Source organism: Aphanomyces astaci (assembly GCF_000520075.1).
Source record: "Aphanomyces astaci strain APO3 unplaced genomic scaffold supercont1.52, whole genome shotgun sequence".
In the NCBI taxonomy this organism is placed as follows: Eukaryota; Oomycota; class Saprolegniomycetes; order Saprolegniales; family Verrucalvaceae; genus Aphanomyces; species Aphanomyces astaci.
In genome coordinates this window covers 239,659-259,817 of record NW_009798315.1, presented here as the reverse complement: position 1 = coordinate 259,817, position 20,159 = coordinate 239,659, and the positions used below count along the sequence as shown (strand labels likewise).

General features: G+C 43.9%; 4 protein-coding genes across 8 annotated transcripts in view; 2 read left to right on the top strand and 2 right to left on the bottom strand.

Annotated features, from left to right (window-relative positions):
* Window positions 1-668: 668 nt before the first annotated feature.
* H257_13952 (hypothetical protein) lies at window positions 669-7,662 on the bottom strand (the record flags this gene model as incomplete). The annotated part of the gene is made up of 16 exons (XM_009841658.1): window positions 669-839; window positions 928-1,069; window positions 1,794-2,006; window positions 2,166-2,341; window positions 2,914-3,051; window positions 3,116-3,309; window positions 3,857-4,120; window positions 4,548-4,698; window positions 4,760-4,893; window positions 5,139-5,242; window positions 5,395-5,517; window positions 5,610-5,777; window positions 5,930-6,103; window positions 6,845-6,925; window positions 6,981-7,067; window positions 7,144-7,662. The coding sequence occupies 16 exons, from the start codon at window positions 7,660-7,662 to the stop codon at window positions 706-708; spliced, it is 2,802 nt and encodes a 933-aa protein (XP_009839960.1). The 3' UTR covers window positions 669-705.
* Window positions 7,663-9,117: 1,455 nt separating this feature from the next.
* Window positions 9,118-10,653, bottom strand: H257_13951 (hypothetical protein; the record flags this gene model as incomplete). The annotated part of the gene is made up of 1 exon (XM_009841657.1): window positions 9,118-10,653. One exon carries the CDS (start codon window positions 10,651-10,653, stop codon window positions 9,118-9,120), a length of 1,536 nt encoding a protein of 511 aa, XP_009839959.1.
* Window positions 10,654-11,776: 1,123 nt separating this feature from the next.
* H257_13950 (hypothetical protein) lies at window positions 11,777-16,433 on the top strand. 5 transcript variants are annotated; one of them, XM_009841653.1, is made up of 7 exons: window positions 11,777-11,986; window positions 12,054-12,611; window positions 13,087-13,632; window positions 14,250-14,345; window positions 14,616-15,020; window positions 15,913-15,971; window positions 16,089-16,433. In XM_009841653.1, the coding sequence occupies exons 1-7, from the start codon at window positions 11,861-11,863 to the stop codon at window positions 16,099-16,101; spliced, it is 1,803 nt and encodes a 600-aa protein (XP_009839955.1). In that variant the 5' UTR covers window positions 11,777-11,860; the 3' UTR covers window positions 16,102-16,433. The 5 variants fall into 5 exon arrangements, with proteins under 5 accessions (XP_009839955.1, XP_009839957.1, XP_009839956.1 ...); XM_009841655.1 differs by having other exon boundaries at window positions 15,870-15,971; XM_009841652.1 differs by lacking the exon at window positions 11,777-11,986 and having other exon boundaries at window positions 12,004-12,611.
* Window positions 16,434-16,848: 415 nt separating this feature from the next.
* Window positions 16,849-20,159, top strand: part of H257_13949 (hypothetical protein) — a gene marked incomplete at both ends in the record, with an annotated part of 5,926 nt that continues 2,615 nt past the window's right edge. Inside the window, 8 exons of the mRNA XM_009841651.1 lie at window positions 16,849-16,984; window positions 17,030-17,113; window positions 17,178-17,349; window positions 17,415-17,445; window positions 17,872-18,072; window positions 18,841-19,030; window positions 19,355-19,468; window positions 19,818-20,034. Coding sequence (XP_009839953.1) covers window positions 16,849-16,984; window positions 17,030-17,113; window positions 17,178-17,349; window positions 17,415-17,445; window positions 17,872-18,072; window positions 18,841-19,030; window positions 19,355-19,468; window positions 19,818-20,034 — 1,145 coding nt within the window. The remainder of the gene's footprint in view (window positions 16,985-17,029; window positions 17,114-17,177; window positions 17,350-17,414; window positions 17,446-17,871; window positions 18,073-18,840; window positions 19,031-19,354; window positions 19,469-19,817; window positions 20,035-20,159) is intronic.

The window sequence follows — 20,159 nt, the reverse complement described above, 5'->3', positions numbered from 1 at the left end:
CGATAACACATGAATATGAATGGGATTGGCTGCATTTTCGTCGAATAAATTGGTGCATAATGGGTACCAAATGGTACAGTACTACGGTATCATTAATGTCGTCGGTACTAACTGTAAGTAAAACGATACAGTACTTGTGGTACTCCAGAGAAGTACAATATAAGCGTGTCATTATATACTCGGCTGCACCACTAATTTCATTTGAACAATTTATTTAAATATTCTAATTGAATAATTAATGTGAGCTGACATTGAATTATTTGATTATATTCACGTTTTATATGGTGCAGATCAACGACACATGTCAATGTTCTGGGATGTGAAACATAAAGGGTCAAAGAGGTGAACGACCATCCCGTGATGTGAGTCTATCTGTTTAGTAGTTATTCCTTCGGACGTCCTCTACTACTGCAGTAATAACTTCACCTCTGACCGAAGTATTGAATGCTTTTGCTGGTGTATTATCAAATCCGATCGAACTCGGACATTTTGTCCGAGTTGAGTCCAAAATCAATTTGACAAATATATGTTTGTTTGTCCTAGCCAATCAAAGTGCACGAACGAGAAATTGAGATGCCAATCATCGATTTTCATAATTTAACCCCCTTTTGGTAATCGTAACCATAGATTGAATACGCTTAAAAATGCGAAAAGAATAACTTTACCAATGTGAAACAGCACATGTATGCATAATTTGGTTATCGTTTAAAGGTCAAATGTGTACGATACGATGGCAGGACGAACAACATCTTCTTCTTGTTCTTCGCCTCCTTCTTTGCCATCTCCATCCTCGACGTACGCCGACGCCGTTTTCTTATCCGAGGGTGTGCCACGTAATCCTGCAACCACATGACCATGTTCAAAGGTTGACCTGTATATGTATCCACAAATATGCTGCTTTTTGAAATATATATAGTTATATATTACCTGCAAAGTACGTGATGGTTTTGGTGGGGTTGGTGCCCTTGTCGTGGCCGGTTTGGGTCGTGCCGTCTGTGGGCAACCACACTTGTTGCTCGACGTGTGCGCGAAAGTTGCTAAGCGTCGTTTGCGCTGACACGGTCTTGTACTAACATACGAAATAAAATCCATCAAAACGAACAAAAATAATTCTTCCAAAATAATATTTATCAAAAATAACTTTATTCTTCCATCCTCAATAACTCTGTCCGAAACCATCATCAAACAATGGCATTACGAACTCATGCCAGCATTTGAAGCCATTTCATGTAAAAAGTGCCAATACGAACGCATCAATGTATGTATATACATACAGTACTATTAAGTGGCTACTAGTACTAGTACTGTACTAGTAGCCACTAAATACCTACTATTCCAGGACTAATACAAGCATAAAGTACTGACGAACGTATCACCTACTGAATATAAAATACCTACTCTCATACAAGCACACAACACACAGTAATTACTAACAAAATCAACGACTACCAGTAAATACTAAATACTTGCTTATCACTGTACTCGTCCAAGCATACAGTATGTATGTATGACAGTACGTACTCATAAAGCATACTATTACTAGTACAATGCCCAGCCAGTATAACTAGTACGAGGAAGTCCAGTACGTACGACTCATATCATCATATGTACTAGTGTACAAGAGTAATATACTCGGCATGCATGCCAATATTTCCCAGCAATTAGGTTGAACCAACGTCAAATAGCACACCCAACACGATGCAAGTACACAAGTAAATATATCAGTTAGCCACTCGAAAATCTGATTGCATCAACGATACCAGTATATATAGATATATCACGTGACGACGTACGTTGCGAAGGTTGGCAATCTTGACCGCACGCCGGCGTAAACTCCATTCATTCCATTCGTAGTTGACGTCGAGGTTTTTCTCTACAAAGTGCACGGGGGTGGACGTGCCGGCGTCGACTTTTTGAACGGCGTGGGGGGCGAGCAACGGATGGACGTGCGTGCGGTTGTTGGTGAGTTTCATCAGCGACGCCATGGACGTTTCGGGGAAACTTTCCTAGCCACGCACATTCATATGATCCAGCCATTATATACATATATATATACATATATATATATATATTGTGTTTCGTCGGCATGGGCATTGGTATTTTTAAAAATTACATCCAAACATCATTGGGAGGAAAGGGAAGAGAGACCTACTGTACGAATGTACCTGCAAGCGCAAGAGGTAAATGAGCTCTGGCTTGCGCACCACGATGTCGTGCACAGCCCCCACGAACCTTCCCGGATCAGCCATAAACTCTTCCAACGCACGCTCGTTGACAAACACATGGTACGCATTCCGAAACTGAATCACCCCTAGCGACGGATCGCCAGGCAGCAACAGACCTATGCAATTGAGGTCGTTGTGATGTTGCGAATATATATATATATTATACATGTATATATGGATATATATATATGGATATTATTGTCCCAAAAGGAAAACCAGACCTTCTTAACACCTACTAGTAGTGATGCATGTAAAAAAACGTGAAGGATGGCAAAAATACCCCTTCGTCATATAGTAACAGATACATACTTCATCCCCTTGAATATGATGTATAATCAATCGAATTGGAGTACTCTAAAGTCCCAGAACGTCCAATGAGCCAATCACCCACATACATGCATGGCAAGGAAGCACAAGGCGATGGACTTATGTATATAATACTACCTTTTTCAAACTTATAAAGGCGTTCAGAATTGAAGCCAGTAGCAATATATATATACTAGTTTATAGTAATATTAATATATGCTTTGAATTTAAAGCGACATTCAACATTGAAGTCAGGAGCATGGCATATTATTATGAAGCGTTTAGAACATTCCCAGAAATTGAAAACCATCGGCCAATATATATAATGTGTAATAAATATATGTAATATTTATATATATATCAACTGGTTTAATTGACCTACCGCCACGACAAACGAGCGTCCAGGGGCAGTACCCTTGGTATTCCAGAGGCAATTGCATAAACTCGGGCGTCGAGTCCACCGACATACGCACGGGCACTTCGTCGTTGGCGCCACTGGGACCTCCTCCGTTGTCATCACCTTCTCGATTAAAAAACGAACTTGTTTTTAGCACGAAGTATTAGTTATAATATGCGGAGAATACCCGAGTGCTTGGCGCCGCCAGCGGCCGACGATGGTGACGTGGCAGCATGTTGTTTGGGCTGATTGTCCAGCTGGTCCGTCGTGGAGTTCTCAAACCAGTGGTCTTGAGCTGGCATCCCTGCTTTCTTGGCTTTTAAAATCCATTCCGATTGCGATGACAACGTCCTCGTGAACGAATCTTTGAACTGCATCAGCCTATCGGTACAAATATATTTATATACCTAGATCGCATATTATGTACAAGTACACTACTATCAGTTAAGAACGTTGTCCACACACACAAAACTCCTCCCACAAGCTACAACATGGCTCGCAAAATCACACATCGAGGTAACTAATATACATGTGGACATATCAATCGCATCAGAGTTGCAACAAAGTCAAAACATGAAAAAGTTAAGAGGACGCAATCAAACAATGAAATATATATATATATATATATATATATATACATATATATATATATATCATTCGCATGATATAGGCTCAACGCTTCAAAATCCCACCCTGTGGATGCATCACATACAGTTTCATCAACGTCCAAAGATTGAACGACGACCTCCAGGAGCAATAAAAGGTATATATATGCCAACCGACACGCAACTATCAATACATATATATATATATCACTATACGATAGGTATAGCTGTATAGATAGATAGCTAACTACCCAACGTCAAGGCCACCTGTAGATTAGTATATATCACAACGCAAAACACGATATTCGAAGAAAGTAACGTACGCTTTGATGGATCGCGACCGGGCGAGAAGCAACTGATGCTCGGCATCCAGATCCTCCCACGCCTTGGAAAGCGCTTCAAAAACAGGGTACACTTGTCCTTTGGGCAGTGAAGTGCGCGCACCCACAAGTGCCTTGAGCGTGTTGAGTTCGTTGTCGTATGTGGTCATGATGCGGCTGATCTTGTCCACGGACACGTCAATGTCTTCGTACAAACTTTGCAAATACGACAAAAATTGGCGCTTGTTGTTGAGTTCTTGTTGCCATCTAAACAAAATATGCAAACATATCTATAAGTTCAATTGAATGTTCCAGGCGTACTATTTGACCGCAACCAACGAAACGTATATATATATAGCAACCCCCAAAATCAATATCTCTACTTGTCTTGTTCACTACTGAATACAAATATACACAAATGTTGTGGATTGATTTGGTACAAGTTGCCAGATCCAAATCGAACACCATTGGCTAATCCAGAGAAAAGACAAGCATATTCAGCCAACCAGAAGTTCCAGCGAGATTTTCCATGTTGACTACTATAAAACCACCCGAATTTTCGAAGTTTATAGCGAATTCACAATATTACAATCACAGCGATTCGATATAGTATGCTTCTGGATATATACTGTCTATGAATAAGAGTATTGCGGTAGTAGTTTATATATATATATATATATATATATATATATACCGATGGATGCGATCGGGGGTGATGTTGTCGTGAACGTTGTAGTGGTGGATATGCAGCAGCACTTCAGTGTACTCGGTCGAGACTTGGTTTGCTTCGTCGACTTCTTCCGCCGCGAGCTTGGACACATTTGTTACGTTGTTTCGAATCGTGTCTAACCGGTCGTTGTTAGGTACTAAGTACCTAGTACTGAAGAGTAATGAGTAGTGAAGTACCCAACGTCAGCGTAATGCCGGCGCCACCTTTGCCGATTTCCTTATTGAACAGCCGAATACCCCCCACGATACTCGACAATTCCTTGAGTTGGAACTTCTTGTCCTCTGGTGTCATCGACACAAACGACTTCAAGCTACCGCGAGTTTAGTGATCGAGTGCACACTCAAAGCAGTGTAAAATAGGTAGGAAATGGGCAAGTTAGGTAGTACTTACTAGTAATACAATTCGTCAACGAATTATGTAGTACAAAATATGTCGAAGATTAGGTAGTAGGTAGTGAAGTACCCAATGCGGGGAAACACACTTTCCATAGTACATAGTATGTCGAAGAAATCAGGTAGAAGTACACATTAAGTAGTAGGTACTGTAGTGATGTACCCAATGCGGGGAAACACACTTTCCAACGCCGCCGCTACTTCGCGCTCGACATTGCGGTCACCAGTCTTTTCAGCATCGGCATGGACCATCAGTAGCGTGAAGATCTACCCTCAATATTGTCAAGAATGCGGTATATATATATATATATTCTTTTTCTATTTGATATACATTTATACAAATATATTTTTGCTATTCTATACTAGTATATAGTTTTGCTATTCGAAGTTGATTCCGGGGTCATCGTCTCAATAAGTACCTGTCGATACAACGTCGTGAGGGTATCGAAGTCGCCCGTACCATTTGGCTGCAATAGTGAAATCGACCGATGGAGCGCGGCCACCTTCTTTGCCTTGGCCGCGCGTGCCTTATCGACTTCTTCCTACATATATATATATATATATATATATATATATATATATTCAAATAGTCTTGTTTTTCAGAGAGTACGATATATATATACATAAATTGTACTTCGTGTTTGACATAACACAGGTCGAAATCGAGCTGCATTTTGATGGTTTCGAGCGACGGACTGTCCTTTTGCAGCAAGGTCGTGACGCTAGCCTGCGTCAATGCCGCCAACCCGTCGGCATCGACGTCGCCATCCAAACAAAAGCGATTCGCGTCGTCTTGAACTACCTACACGATTGCATGAATATGGGTTAATATGGACATTCGTGCGAATAGGAGGAGCATAGGATGGAAGGACGATATGGTGGTTCCCATCAAGAAGTGACACTTGTATAAATCGCAGCCACATGCGATAACGTTATAAATGTACTTGTACGTACTGTGCGACAGACAAACGCAGCCAAAGTTTCCGATACGTCGACGCCTTCGTACTTGCATCGCGCGATCACATCGGCCACGAGCTTGGGAATCCGTTCCATTCTGGTTACCCTCGACACGACCCACCAAGCACAATGTGGCACGGCCGTTGGGACTTGGAATACACGTTGAAACTGCTGGAGTTACACATAGCGGTTACACTTGACCGTTTCAGATTTCCCTCCCCAATGCTCAATGGGTCCCTTTGTTCACTCGAGTACAAATTTTCAATGCAGGCAATGAAGTGAAGGGCCATGCACAAGACATCCGCTTTCCACGGGGCGAGGTAGACGACACGGAGGAAATCGTTCTCCAATAATGTACATATTGGAGTATACACAAAAGTTTGGTCATTGTTGCAAATCTATGGCGAATCGACTCCAGAGACAAGGGACTTAACGGTGTATTGCGAGCATAGGGGATCGCAGCCTTATACATCGAAAAGGAAGATCAGGGGGTACTGAGCAACAGAGAGTAGTAATAAGGAGCGAAAACGTCATCCAAATCTAGTACAGGGAACTTCAGAATGCAAGGCCTACGGAAGAAAGCAAACGTTGCACTCCTAAATTGTACTACGTAGTACTTCGAAGTGTATTTCAAGTTATTTAGTCGCGGGTACTGTATTGGTTGTTGGTTGTGAAAAATGATTCATGCACGGCATAGTCGCGACAGCTTCAAAACCTCTCTAGTAATGTTGAGGCGAAGCTTGCATACTTCGTTTTAGCGGTGAAAACGAAGTGACATATACTTATTTTTATTGTCACGATGCACCGGTAAACATGTGGTCATCCTATTAGAATAGAACGATCAAATCCTATAAAACTGACGACTGCATTTCAATTTCTTTTTGACGGTATTCGAAGGGCGCGGGCAGCTACTTGCGCGAGCACTCGCTCAACGTCGTCCAGCCGTTGCATCGTATCTGTCAGTTCATGGGTTGACAACAGCGCCGCCTCCTCCTGTCCATTCGTTTTTTAAAACCACTGAACCAAGAGTATACTACATAGTACTTACGCCCACTTCGGGTGCTGCTTTGAGTCGCTTCCTTTGCTTGCGGCGGGGCTGTTTCTTCTTGCGCTGTTTCATCGCAGCCACACGCTCCTAGTTGTAACCCACATGAGGTACACTTACTACCTACTGCAGTGGACACTGCTTTAGACAGTGGAGTTATTCCGACTTTGGTGTGGGTCTGGATTGTGTGGATGTCCTGGGCTTGGGCTTGGAGCCGCGAGAGCAGTTGGTTTTGTTCGAGCTGGGATTTGGCCACCGCCGCCGCTTTTTCGCGTGCGAGCTGCTGTTTCTTTCGGGCGAGCCATGTGTGATACTGTGCGTCGCTGTCCGCTTGCCGCCTTGCTTTGTCGACCTCCAAACATGATAAAGGCGGCTGGTTTTTCTCTAGTCGTTTTTGGAGTTGCTGTTTGTGTCGATGCCATTCTCGGACCTTGGCTTCATTCGTTGTGAGCACTGGCAATAATGCCGAATCGTCCGCTTCTTCCTGGGGAACTAGAGGTGGCAAATACGGGCGGTTGCCTTCTTCAGGGGTGGCGTGGAGGTTGTGGTGAACGGGGTCCGACAATAAGTTGCCCTCGTCGACAACTTCCATATTGGGAGGTATCTCCCCCCACGACAGTAGAACCGGACAAGTGCTATCGGGTGCATCGTGGACATTGCTGTCTACGGGTGGTGATGACGACATGACGTGTTCAGGCAATTGAGGGAATGTGGTTGGGATTGGGTTATGACGTTGTGCTTTGTGTGGCAGTAGCTCGGTTTGAAAGAGTTGAATAGTGCTGGTGGTGATTGGAGGTATCGATGGCAAGCAATGCGATTTCTTTGGAATGTTGGATCGAGTGGAGTGGTGTGGAATTGGTTTACGACGGGGTTTTCGCATCGGAGCGGACGCTTTGGCCTTGTGATATTTCTGAACGGGATGTCCTCGTTGTAGACATACTGTGTCGCCTGGCGGGTCGTCATTGCTAACAAACTCTGGCGGAGTAACGTCGTTGGCCGATTGTGTGATTTGCATCTGCACTGGGAGGAGGAACTCGTCATCGTCTTCGTCATCGGCTATAGCCCAAGGGTCGTCGGTAGCATCGGAGGTCTGTTCATTTAAGCATTGTGGGCCGACGGAAGGTTGGCTGGGAGAACAGGTAGTAGATGAATGTTGATATTGCAAGTTGTGTGAAGCTTGGGGGCTGCCAATGTTCTCCTCTGCTGTATTGGACAGTGTCACAGGTGATGGTAAATACACTTTTTCCACTGGATGCAGCACTGGGACTTCGTGGACAGCACTGGATTGTATGATAGATTGGCCGTCGTTGGTTGGTTCACCATCGTGCATTGGCACCGAATTGAAGGGCGAGTCAACTTGTAAAGCGGATAAAATGTATAACGGTCGGGGGAAATCGCTTGATACAGCTGTGTGCTCGAGTGGATTGGTGTGGCCGCTGGTTTGAGTAGCCTCCACGGCTTCCTGCGGCGCAATCATCATATATCGTTTATGAAACCGTCGTAACTGGTAGTACTACTCAACACCAGTTTGTCACCAGTTACTTCAAAAGTGACCCAGTACTCGTAGGGTATACTGTAATGACAGTGTATATGGAGCGACAAGTGATCGAGCGATGCAACGTCTGTCAGAAGTCCTACAAGCATGTCACTGTCAGCACCATCTGGCGTTCGTGTGCCACACAGAGAGCTACTGTACGTACACAGTTATACATTGACAAGTTCACGATAACGTAATTGTGCAGGATTGTCGTCTAGGATATCAATACTACGAAGTAACTGGTGCTTGAGAGTTGTTCTGACCACCTGTCGCCAACTGCGAGCGACTCTTGAGTGGTTACTTTAGCTATCAGCGTATAGTTTAGTCGTGGATGGGGATGCGAGCCTCCTCCATGTTAGAGTTAAACGTTAAGAGTTGTAGCCAGCCATACATGCTGGGAGCTGAATTGTCGCGCATTGCAACACAAATAAACGGAGGGGGAGGTCGAATTCACAATGTATGTTCACGCAGTACATAGTTGCTTCACAAGTTTCGCCGGTGACATTACTACACCTCCTCCTCCTGGCGGGTGTAGCACCGAGTCTGTAAACGTCACAAAAGGTAAAACAAAGAAGCAAATTCATGAATATATGCCACAGGCTGCTACATCGTGGCCAACTCGTCCACAAAAGTTCCAAACTGGTACTCATCCAGCTCCAGTGCAGTTTTGATCTTGTTGGGACACACTTGTGGAGGGGCTGCATCCACGGGTCGGCAGGACTCGAGGTCGCCCAGGATCACTCTCTTGTCTTCCAGGAGGACAAACACATTGGCCGCCTGCACATTGCAATGCGCCAGTCCCAAGCTGTGGAGTTCGTTCAGGGCACTTCGCACTTGAGCTTTGACCGTATCTCGCGAGACTAGGTCTTCAGACAACGCAGTTTTCAGCGTCTGTCCAATAGACGTAATGGTCACCGAAGTGTAATGACATCGTCCCCGTTCGACATGCTGCAACGGGGCTCTGTAGATGCGATTCATCACGGCCATGTCGATTATATCATCGTGTTGGAACTGCTTTACCAACCCAGATTTGACCCACGTGAGGTAATGACCATGATTCCGCGTCACGGTTCGTATGCCGGGAACGAGATGCATGGTAGTATGGGGCTTTGGAATGGACCCCACCCACTTTAAAACCTTGAACACATCCACTACAAATTGGTGGCGCCCGTCGAGATTCGACACATGATATGTCTTTAACTGTCGCGTCGAGTACGATTGCAAAGCACAATTGTACGTCAATTGGTGCAATTGGATGATGGTGGAGCTAGTGGTCCACGCTGGAATCGAGGTCAACCCATCGGGAAAGGTGCAGTAGGCAGCGGGGCCCAGCTTGTATGTCAGCGCATTCGTCGCAGTGGTCATTTCGCCCCACGAAGCCCTTGTCACACACTTGCCCACCATCGCATTTTGCTTGACAACGACCGCTTCCATCTCTTGTTCACTCGGACTGTCAGAATCGTGGCACTGGTCTCGATGCACGACGCACTGACATAAAAACACAAACAGGTTGAGCCAGTTCGTGTCGACGGTGGCGACTTCCACTTGACTGTGCTCGAACATCGTATGCTGTAGCACCACGTCCACCGCAACGCCGTACTCTGCTGTTCCTTCCACGAATGAGTCGGGGAAGAGGGAAACATACCGGGGGGTCGTAATCGGAATCTTGAAGCCAAGGGGTTGCTTCATCGCCTCCGTGAACTCCATGGATGGAAGGGGGTTTTGCTGCAAGAGGTCCGAGATTGAGATTTCCATCGGACGACAGCTAGGGGGCAAAGGGGGAGGTGGGGGGTCAGGACGCTTGACCAAAATATGCACCTTCTCAGGGGTTAATTCCGCATCAGTGTCATTGAAACAGTTGGAGACCAATGACATTGTGGTCAGTTTCGTTGTAGATCCTGCAAAATCGCTCAACTGCATTGTCGACATGTCGGCAACAGGCCGGCCATGGAAGTGCCAGTGCCGTTGGTCGTTCAACGTCAGACCTTCCACGCGGTAGAGCTGCATCTGATGGGCTGGGAACTGGTACCTGTTCTTGGCCTTGATTTCGGCTTTGAGGTGAGCCACGGTGTTGTTCCCTGCTACCTTGACGGAGAAAGCTGCTTCTTCGCCGACAACGACGCACCACAATGCAAGCATTTTCTGAAATGGCCGTGAATTACATTTTATACAGCGTATCGCGCCGCCACGACAGCTGATTGGCTAATATCTGCTTTCAGAAAACGAATGTATAATGACGTAGCCAATCAGCAACAAGTAATTTCAGAGTGACCAATGGGAGCGGTTAAGGTGTAGAAATTCATGAAAATACGACGGCAACAGCAATACCCACATGATCTAACACTTCACTATTATACCTTGGACAATGTCTATCATAGGAATGAAACCTACACTTTGTCTACGTTTAATGGCATCATGACGACATTTCAGACATGTTAGTACTATTTAGTACGATGCAGTATTCCCTAATTAATATACTAACAGGACAATAATATCTATGTACTACAGTACTGTATTAATATACATACAGTAGTACTATTAATACTAGTACTAACCAGGAGCTTTAATTTCTACTCTACTTAATCTTTTTGATTTAATTTTACCTTTTCCATCAATAGGTTGACCTAGTGTAGCCCAACCCATAAGGGCAACAAGTTTTATTTATTTTTTAAATTTAGCAATAGCTCGCCGTTACTACAGTTCCAACTCTTGCGTTTAATGCCAACACCACGTGGTACTGGGTAAGTACGACAACAGTGTTGATGCACGGCGCGTCAAGGCAGCAACGACAGCAACCCACACGGCAGTGGTCGAGTCCATCACGTCACATTGAAAAGTTGGAATCAGATTGGGATCAATGATTGGATAGTGAGGCATCCATTATTAGCCAGTCAGTGGGGAAATAGCTGAGGTGCCCAAACTATTAATAGTGAAAAATGGATTTTTTGGAATGAGTTGGGGAGCGTTTTGATTGGATAATGCCCATTTTGAAAATTATTATAGTACTTTAGAGCTTTTTCCAAGTACTTTAGAGCTTTTTCCAAGTACTTTAAAGCCTTTTCCAAGTACTCTAGAGCCTTCTCCAAATACTTTCTACCGGTACAGTAGTTAAGTTTGTAGTCCTGACAGGGTAGGAATGAAAGAGGCAGTTTCATTCCAACCCATTTCTAGTAGTACTAGTTCAAATGTCTCCTCAGTTGCATGGATACACTGTACTGTACTGTATGTGCTACAGTTTTGGTTAGTATTACTAATTTGAGAAGTTGGAAAAAGGCAACCAACGTCCGTCGACAGTGGTAGGTAGGCGGCATCATCGTCTAAGGTACTTCGTCCAGGCGGGGAATACATGGAGGACGTTGACATGAAGGACGATCGCCACGACGGGTCGTTCTCTTCGCTGCATATCACGACTTCGAGCCACAGCAGCGAGGCCATCGATACCGGGACCCCCACCACCGAGTATTGGAAACAGGTGCGCGCAGTCTGCCTCCATGATAGCTCACTTCCGTCACCTGCATCACTCCTCTTTGTGGCACTAGCATGGCGCGTTGAAAGCTTCGTACCTTGACGAAGTGAACGCGGTGTACAACGACTTCCGTGCGCTCATCATGGACAGTTCATCGGATGAGTCGGCGGAAAGGCAGCAGCAGCTCGAGTACTACATGGAGTTTGTCGCATTCTGCAAGCTTGTCTTGGACGAGTCGGCCGCTTCGCAGGACGCGATTCGCCCGTGGGAAGACCTGGCCCGGGTTCGAAAGTACATTCAGTTGGTGGTGACGCCCTACATGGCCAAGATGGCCCCACCTTCAGCAGCAACTTCGACAGCAACACAAGGAACGAACCGACACGAACTAGACAACTCGAACGTCCATGTGGCGTGGACAGGGCGGCGTCACAACTCGTCCCGCGGCGGTCGGCCTGCCATCGACCGCTCCGTCGGCGGGGTTCCTGCAAGCTACATGAATCATCACCATGCGTCATCGTCCTCTGTGACTTCTCCTCTGGGCGGGAGATCGTCTCAAGTGTCGATGGAATCCGACGACGTGGACACACAGTCGTCTGCTGGGGGAGGGAATGCGACCGAATACTGGCGCCAGGTAGTACTACTACAGCTTATTTGATGCGATGGTTGTTGGTATGTCCATACATATTACATAGGATGTGACTTGCGTTTTCCGAATAATATATATATATATATATCTAGCATGTTTCCGCAGTGGATATGGTCCTTTCGGTCAAACTTTGGATAATATTCGTGCAGATATATGCACCAAAAATCCACATCGGTCGATCTTAATATAAGCAGGCACAACCCTATTGTGGACTAGAATTTGATTGGATACTGGACTCGTATTCTGCTTTTCCATTGGTTACTGGATTCGTGTTGTGCGCTTTGATTGGCCGATTTGGTGCTGCTCATTCGATTGAGAGTATCGAAACACCGAAACAACGAACTCTCTAATTTCGAAAGTATTATACTATGATCCGAATAATAGAATATACCATATATCGATACTGTTCAAGTATCCACTACTCATCATTATTTTTTTTGTATCAACCATCATACTGTAGCATACTGCATTGAAAGCAGCCCATTTCGAAACCTGCGCCGCCGTGTACCATGCATTTCAGCACTTTTTGACGAGCCAGCCAGTCGACTTAGCGTCGCCGCAGCGCCAAAAGCTCTTGTATTTGCTCGGGTTTATCGAATTTTGCTGCCAAGTGCTCAGTGAGTCGAGTGCCACGCACAGCGCGCGCGCCATGTCCGATTTGAAGCGCGTGGTCAAGTCTATCAACAAGATTGTGACGCCATATAGACACAAAATTGCAAGTGAACAACCACCGTCGAAAAATCCACCCCAGTGTTTGAATAACCACAAGGATCAGTACCATCACAACCCTAACCACAACCTCCCTCTATCCGTGTCGACAGCTCACCCCGCCAAAATCTTGCCCTCTGTACAAGACCTACTGAATGGAACGACCTCCAACACCAATCTCAGCCGTACCAGCATCGACTCGACCCAGCAATATACTTCGTCGGCTGTTGTCGACAGGAATGGGGGGCCCCATCCTCATGGAGGTGGTGCCGATGCCGCAGATGAGTACTGGCACCACGTACGTTTGTCCTATTGCCGTTGGACATATTTGTGGACTTTTTTGTGTGGATGAGTTGCCAAATTGATTGATATCGATTTTGTGTCGTGAATTTTGTGTGTATTAGAGCATTGTCCGGTGGCGATTGGAATCACACTAATTAAAACTCGTACACGAATGGAATGTTTGACGATGGTTTCCTGCAATCGGGTCGATTCTACTTCTACCGATTTTCTTCGGGACATTTAGTTTATGGATTGATTTATACAGGGTATTCAAATATATATATATATATATATATATTATTTCATGATGTGATATTGTTTTTGGTTTACCATGCCTACTCTCAATGTGTGTTGTTCTATTAAAAAAAAGTCCTCTCGCGATTGGTTTGGACTACCAATCATCAACCGACCTGCGAAATATGATAACATATCGAATTTAAGAGGTATCTTTGTCCAATTTGCATAACGGCATTCATGTCGTTTTAGCCAGAATATGAATGCTCCCTTTTTCATCGTTTAGCCAATATCATAACTGTGTTGCTCGATTTCAAGAGTCGCCCAAACTTGGCTAATTTGGGTGAAAAAGAACAATCCTCTATGCCTTGAATTGAGTACGACATTGATATAATATAGGTATCCCAGCTCAAATCGACATATTTGAGTCAAGTGGTTGCGGCCCACACGTTTTTTGATGCATATTTACATCAAGATGCAGCCCATCACTCTCAGGTAAATATATATATGTATATATATATTTATATATATATCCTACTATATAATACCAAGCACACATTGGAAAGCCTGTCCAAATCATATCGTGTTCTAGTTGCATATCTATTCGTGCTGTGATTGTTCCAACACTCTTTGTGTTTTTCCCTTTTACGTGTTTGGCTATATATATATATATAATATATTTCCACGTCGATGGTTTATCTGTTTATGATTATTTTCAATCGTGCATCATCCGTACATGCACTTGATGGTGATGATTTCGTGTAGGAACACCTCCAAGACGTGGAGCATCTATGCGATTATGCTGCATATTGCCGCCAAGTTTTGACCGAAGTCCAGCCGTCACCCAGTCGCACCCTGCAGGAACTGCATCACGTGCATACGTACATTACGACGCTGGTGCTGCCCCACTTTGCATCGCTCCAAGCCGACACCGTCCAGCAGCAGCAGCAGCCTCCAGGACAACCCAAGACAAGCGAGGAAGCAGTGGCCCTGGAGACACATCACCGCCAAACCAACCAGCACACTGACTTATTTCTACAATCGATCGACCACCAGCAGCAGCATCCACCTTGTAGGCCCGATAACAAGGACACCGTGGGGTCTCGCGCGTCCACGTTCGAGTCTTCGACGTTCTATGGTGTTGGTGCTACCTCGACGTATTGGCGCAAGGTACTGCGAAATAGGATATATGTGTTGTGACAGGAATATAGAATTGGATGGATATTGTACTAGAGATGTGGAGGTTTTGTGGCCTTATTTTTGTTTCGACGAGTGTATATCGATCGATTGTTTGTACGGTGAATGTTGTACGTCGAGAATAATCGTTGTGTCCTGGGGGTATCAACGCATTGATTCATGGCATTTATATATATATATATATATATATACACGAATGAAATGATGGTTTTTTTTTCTACCATTTGATTGGCCCGATTTTACAATGTACGTACATAATATATTGGTTGTGTCGCTCCAATTTAGAATAAACAACCACAACCCATATCAAGTTGTTGCGAGTGTATGAAAACGTGTTTGACCGATTGTACTTTGTTTATGTACTGGCCTTTCAACCAACAATTGGACGTTTGTGCTGATTCCCATCACATGAATATAACTCATTTCAGTCACACACTAATTCGAGGTTGATGATTTCCTGCAGTCTGATTGGCTAAATACTGGATTCATCTGCGCATTTAATTGTGTCGATGCATTCGGCACGTAGTTTGGAAATATATAAACACAACCATATATCGTGATAGACGCTGTAGTACGGATTATTATCATGGACATGGTGTCCTATATAGGCGGTGTGTTTTGTAAAGTCTTTTGAATCTTATATAAATGTCGTCATCCATACCTTGCGTGTTATGAACGTTCATATGAATGTGTCATGATTCAGCATGTCACAAATATATATATATTACGCGCTCATAAAACATGAATATCCGTCGTCGTCCTATTATTCAATGGAGAGGGGTTGAAAGATATATTTTTTTATTTTACTTGTGCACTGCGTAGCACGCCGCGCTGAAAGAACTCTACAGTGACAAAGTAATCCTAGTTCAAACTGCCTTTCGAAAGTACGCGTCCGAGTTTGCCCATGCCAAATCTGCTGCCGAGGTACCCTTCTTTCTGATGTAGTTGGCCTGTTTAACTACATTTGTGTATATTAAAGATATATATAATGGTTGGAAATATATATTTTTTGTTGTTGTTGTGGCTAATATAATACCCCAGGCAAGAAAATTGACACGGCTGTACGAAATGCTCGAATCTGTCGAGTTTTGTGCCAAAGTATTTGACGAACAAGCTGTATGTGACCCCGCACGAGACCTCGACAGCCTTGAGACCATCCACCGATGCATCATACAGATTGTGAGCCCATATTGCCAACAGGTCGAAGCAGAAGCCGCGAGGGCGTGAGCCCAATCGAAGTGACGTGGCAGTAGAATTCCTTGTCAATAGAGGCATCTTGTTCAGGGAAGGCAGTGACGTACAGTAATATTGGAGCTTTGCCAAGGTGTCCTACAGCTCAGGAATACCATAGTAGCTGTAAATGTACACACGATTACATCCAATGCATAATAGTGTTGTGTTTATTCGTATATATAACTGGACCGCATCGGCAGAAGTATTGAGCCAATCACGTTGCACGAAACATCAGAGTGTGTGTGACTTCAATTAGTGTGATTACAATCAACTATTTTCACACAAAATCCAGTATATTTAGCGAATATCAGCCCACAAGTCCTAGTGGTGACACCTTCTCTTTGGTGGAAGTATAGTATTATACCATATGGTACTATGTACCAGTCATATTTATATAAATATCAGAGAATCCGCCAAGATATCTCGTGATTGGCTATTTAAAATGTGTGCCTGCAATCTCATTCGTTGATTTTGAATGAGTATTAACCAATCCGAATCCGCAATGTATTCGGATAGTGATAGTATTATCCGTATATTGTTGGCATTGGATTTGAACAACGACGGCAACATGACAGCGTACGAGGCGCCGGAATGGGCGTTGAATGGGTCGAATCGCTTTGGCTTGTCGATGGAGGTGATCAAGGGAGGCATCATCCTGGAGAAGGTAGAGCTGGTGACGTCATCCAAGTCGTACTTCGTCGCAGGTACGCCAAGAACCTCCTCAACTCTCGTCCCACACGTCGAGGCAGGACGCATGGAGCCGCTTTGCGACATCGTGCTGCAACATCCATCAGTATCCCGCACGCATGCCGCTCTACAATTCGATGCCAAGGGTATACATTCGTGCACCTTCCCGCCTGTCTCCCTGCGACCAACAACATGTTGTCCTGCCTGTAGGCCAGCTCTTCCTCGTGGACCTGGGCAGTACCCATGGCACATTCGTCAACAAGAAACGCATTTCCGCAGCAGACCACATTGAGCTCCACGTCGGGGACGTCGTCGTGTTTGGCGAGTCGACGCGCATCTACACGATCTTGGGTCCGGTCGACCTCATGCCCGACGAATACTCGTACTTTCCTTCGCGTTCATCCCAACATATACTGACTTTACCCGTACTTTTTTCTTCCTTTCTAGCTCGGACAATTTGGCCAAGCTGCGAAGCAAGGTACGAGGAACGAATATTCGCATTGGTCAACTATATCTTTTTTTTAAATATTCATGTATTTTTTTGCTATTTCCTACGTTTTCGACTACTATATATATATATATATGTGTGTTCGAAGGATACCTTTATTTTTTATTGTTTTTTTTAATGTACAGTGAACGAGGGAATTTTTAAGCCACACCCAACTTCGTGTGAATATTGTTGTACTTAACCAATCAGAATCATGGATTTCAAAACGTTGGTTGGTTTAATTTGTCGAAATAATCAAAATTGACCAATCAGATTTCAATATTTTACTTCGATTCAAAGTGTGGCTTAAATTCCCTCGTTCACTGTAGTGTCTATTCGTGTTTCGATATGATAGCTTTGATCGTGTGTTCCATCTACCCATCCAAGTAAGTTGATGTCCATGTTGTTTCTTGGCAGTTGGAAGCGCGGAAAGCGCGGCGCCTTGAACAGCAGAAAGACGTGGACGAAGAAGGGGCTTCTTGGGGGTTCCGTGAAGACGCCGTCGAAGAAGACGATAGCGAACACAGCGACGACAGTGACAACGACACGTTCAGTACTAGTACAACCAACAAAGCGAGCTCCAAACCCAACGTCCCCCTGCCCGACTACCTGCGCAATGTACGCCATATATATATATATATATATATATATCTTCCTTTGTGATCTATATCACGTACTACTTCATTGAATGGTGTGTTGCAGTACACAAACTTGATATTGTGCGGATATATTATTTGCTAAAATATGTCGTCGTTATATATATCGTGCATATTTCACCGAAATTTGGACTTGTGCTTTCGCCAAATAGCATTCGAATCCATTTGATCTATTTTAAGGTTGTACAAACTATACTATACAAAGAGTAGGACATATGGTTTTGCCCAATGGGCTGAATCAAACGTTTATTGGCAGAAATTCGACATGACGTGATTTGATTGGCTTAGGCGGTTCTTTCATCCATTCTCTTAAGACATTTGATTCAGCTGAGGGCTCCAGTTTCGAATCGATTTAACAATATATAGAACGAAGAATATCCTACATTTCTGATCCATTGCAATCAATCGATATATATATATATATATATATATATATATATATATATATATACATATATCCTAATCCATTCTCTGAAGACATTCGATTCAGCTGAGGGCTTCTGTTTCGATTCGATTTGACAATATATATAACAAAGAATATCCTACATTTCTGATCCATTGCAATCAATCGATATATATATATATATATATATATCCAACATTTCTGATCGATGTCTATTGCAATCAATTGATATTTATATATATAGGTATGTCCTATATTTCGGATCGATATCAATCGTATGGTCGTGGCAGATGCACACTCTGACCTACTGGGTCTTGATCTTTGTAGCGAAAAGACGATACATCAGGGCCGTACGTGTCGAGTGTGACCAAGGACACCGTCAACTTGACAAAAGATTCGAAGTTATACACCCGACTGCAAAATCGCATCCAAAAGCTGGAAAACTTGAAACTCGAGAGCAGCCGCATCCGAGCCAAGCAAAACGTCGGGCTCACCGACGGCCAAGAGGCTGCTCTGGGTACGTTGTTTGTGGGTGTACGACCTCGAGCTCGGCTCTTGGACGACCCCCCCTCCCTACTGTTTTTCATGTGTTGAAGGAATTCATCCATATATCTATGTCTATATATTATTACTGTATGATACCTAACAGATTGCAAATTGTACGATCTACTCAGTCCATAAGTGGATGTGATGTTATGTTGTGAACGTTTGATAACTTGCATTGATATCCAATGGCCATTGCAAGAGTATTTGACTCAAGAGAATTTGAAATCATATCATCAAACAACACTTGATGCCTATATATATATATATATATATATATCTTCTAATGGGATTGTAGCTCGAAACGACACTCGCACCCAAGAACTTCAAGATGAAATCGAAATGCTCGAGGCCCAACTCTTGGCCAAACATACGCAACGCACGACGCAAAAGGAAGTTGCGGCCGTTGTGGGTATGTCTTCACCAAATATATATATATTTATATCGCGGGAAAGAGATATTTCGATTCCAAGATTATTTTCTAATTCTCGACCTACTGACTACCAGCGCATATGTCTTCACCAATATATATCACAGGAAATATATATTTTGATTCGAATGACTAGTTTATGATTCTCGACCTTCTGACTACTACGTATTATACTTGTTCGATTTCGTTTATGCTGCCCTCATTGTATCCTCGGGTGATGGGCTACAAAAAACTATAAATTAATCATATATATTTATATGACATGTGCTATAAAAATGTATATAGATAATTACATATGCATATATTCTTATGCACGACAATACATACATAGCCAAATCGAAAAAATCGAGCGCGACCAAAGCCAAAATGTATGACAGCGACGACGACGACTTCTACGACCGTACAAAGAACCACGTCGCAGCCAGCACTTCCCACCACCCACCACCGAAACAAGTGCTGACATTTGCGACCCTTTCCACGACATTGGCAGGTCTTCGCGCCGATTTAAAACTGCTCGATGCACAGACTGCCACGTCATCGTTGTCCAGGTACAGCTTATTTCCAGTGTAAAGAAATATATATATATTTATATATAATCTACTGCCAAACCACCCATGGGCGACTGTGGCATTGTTGTTGCCCAACATGTATTCACTTTCTTGACAATACAACG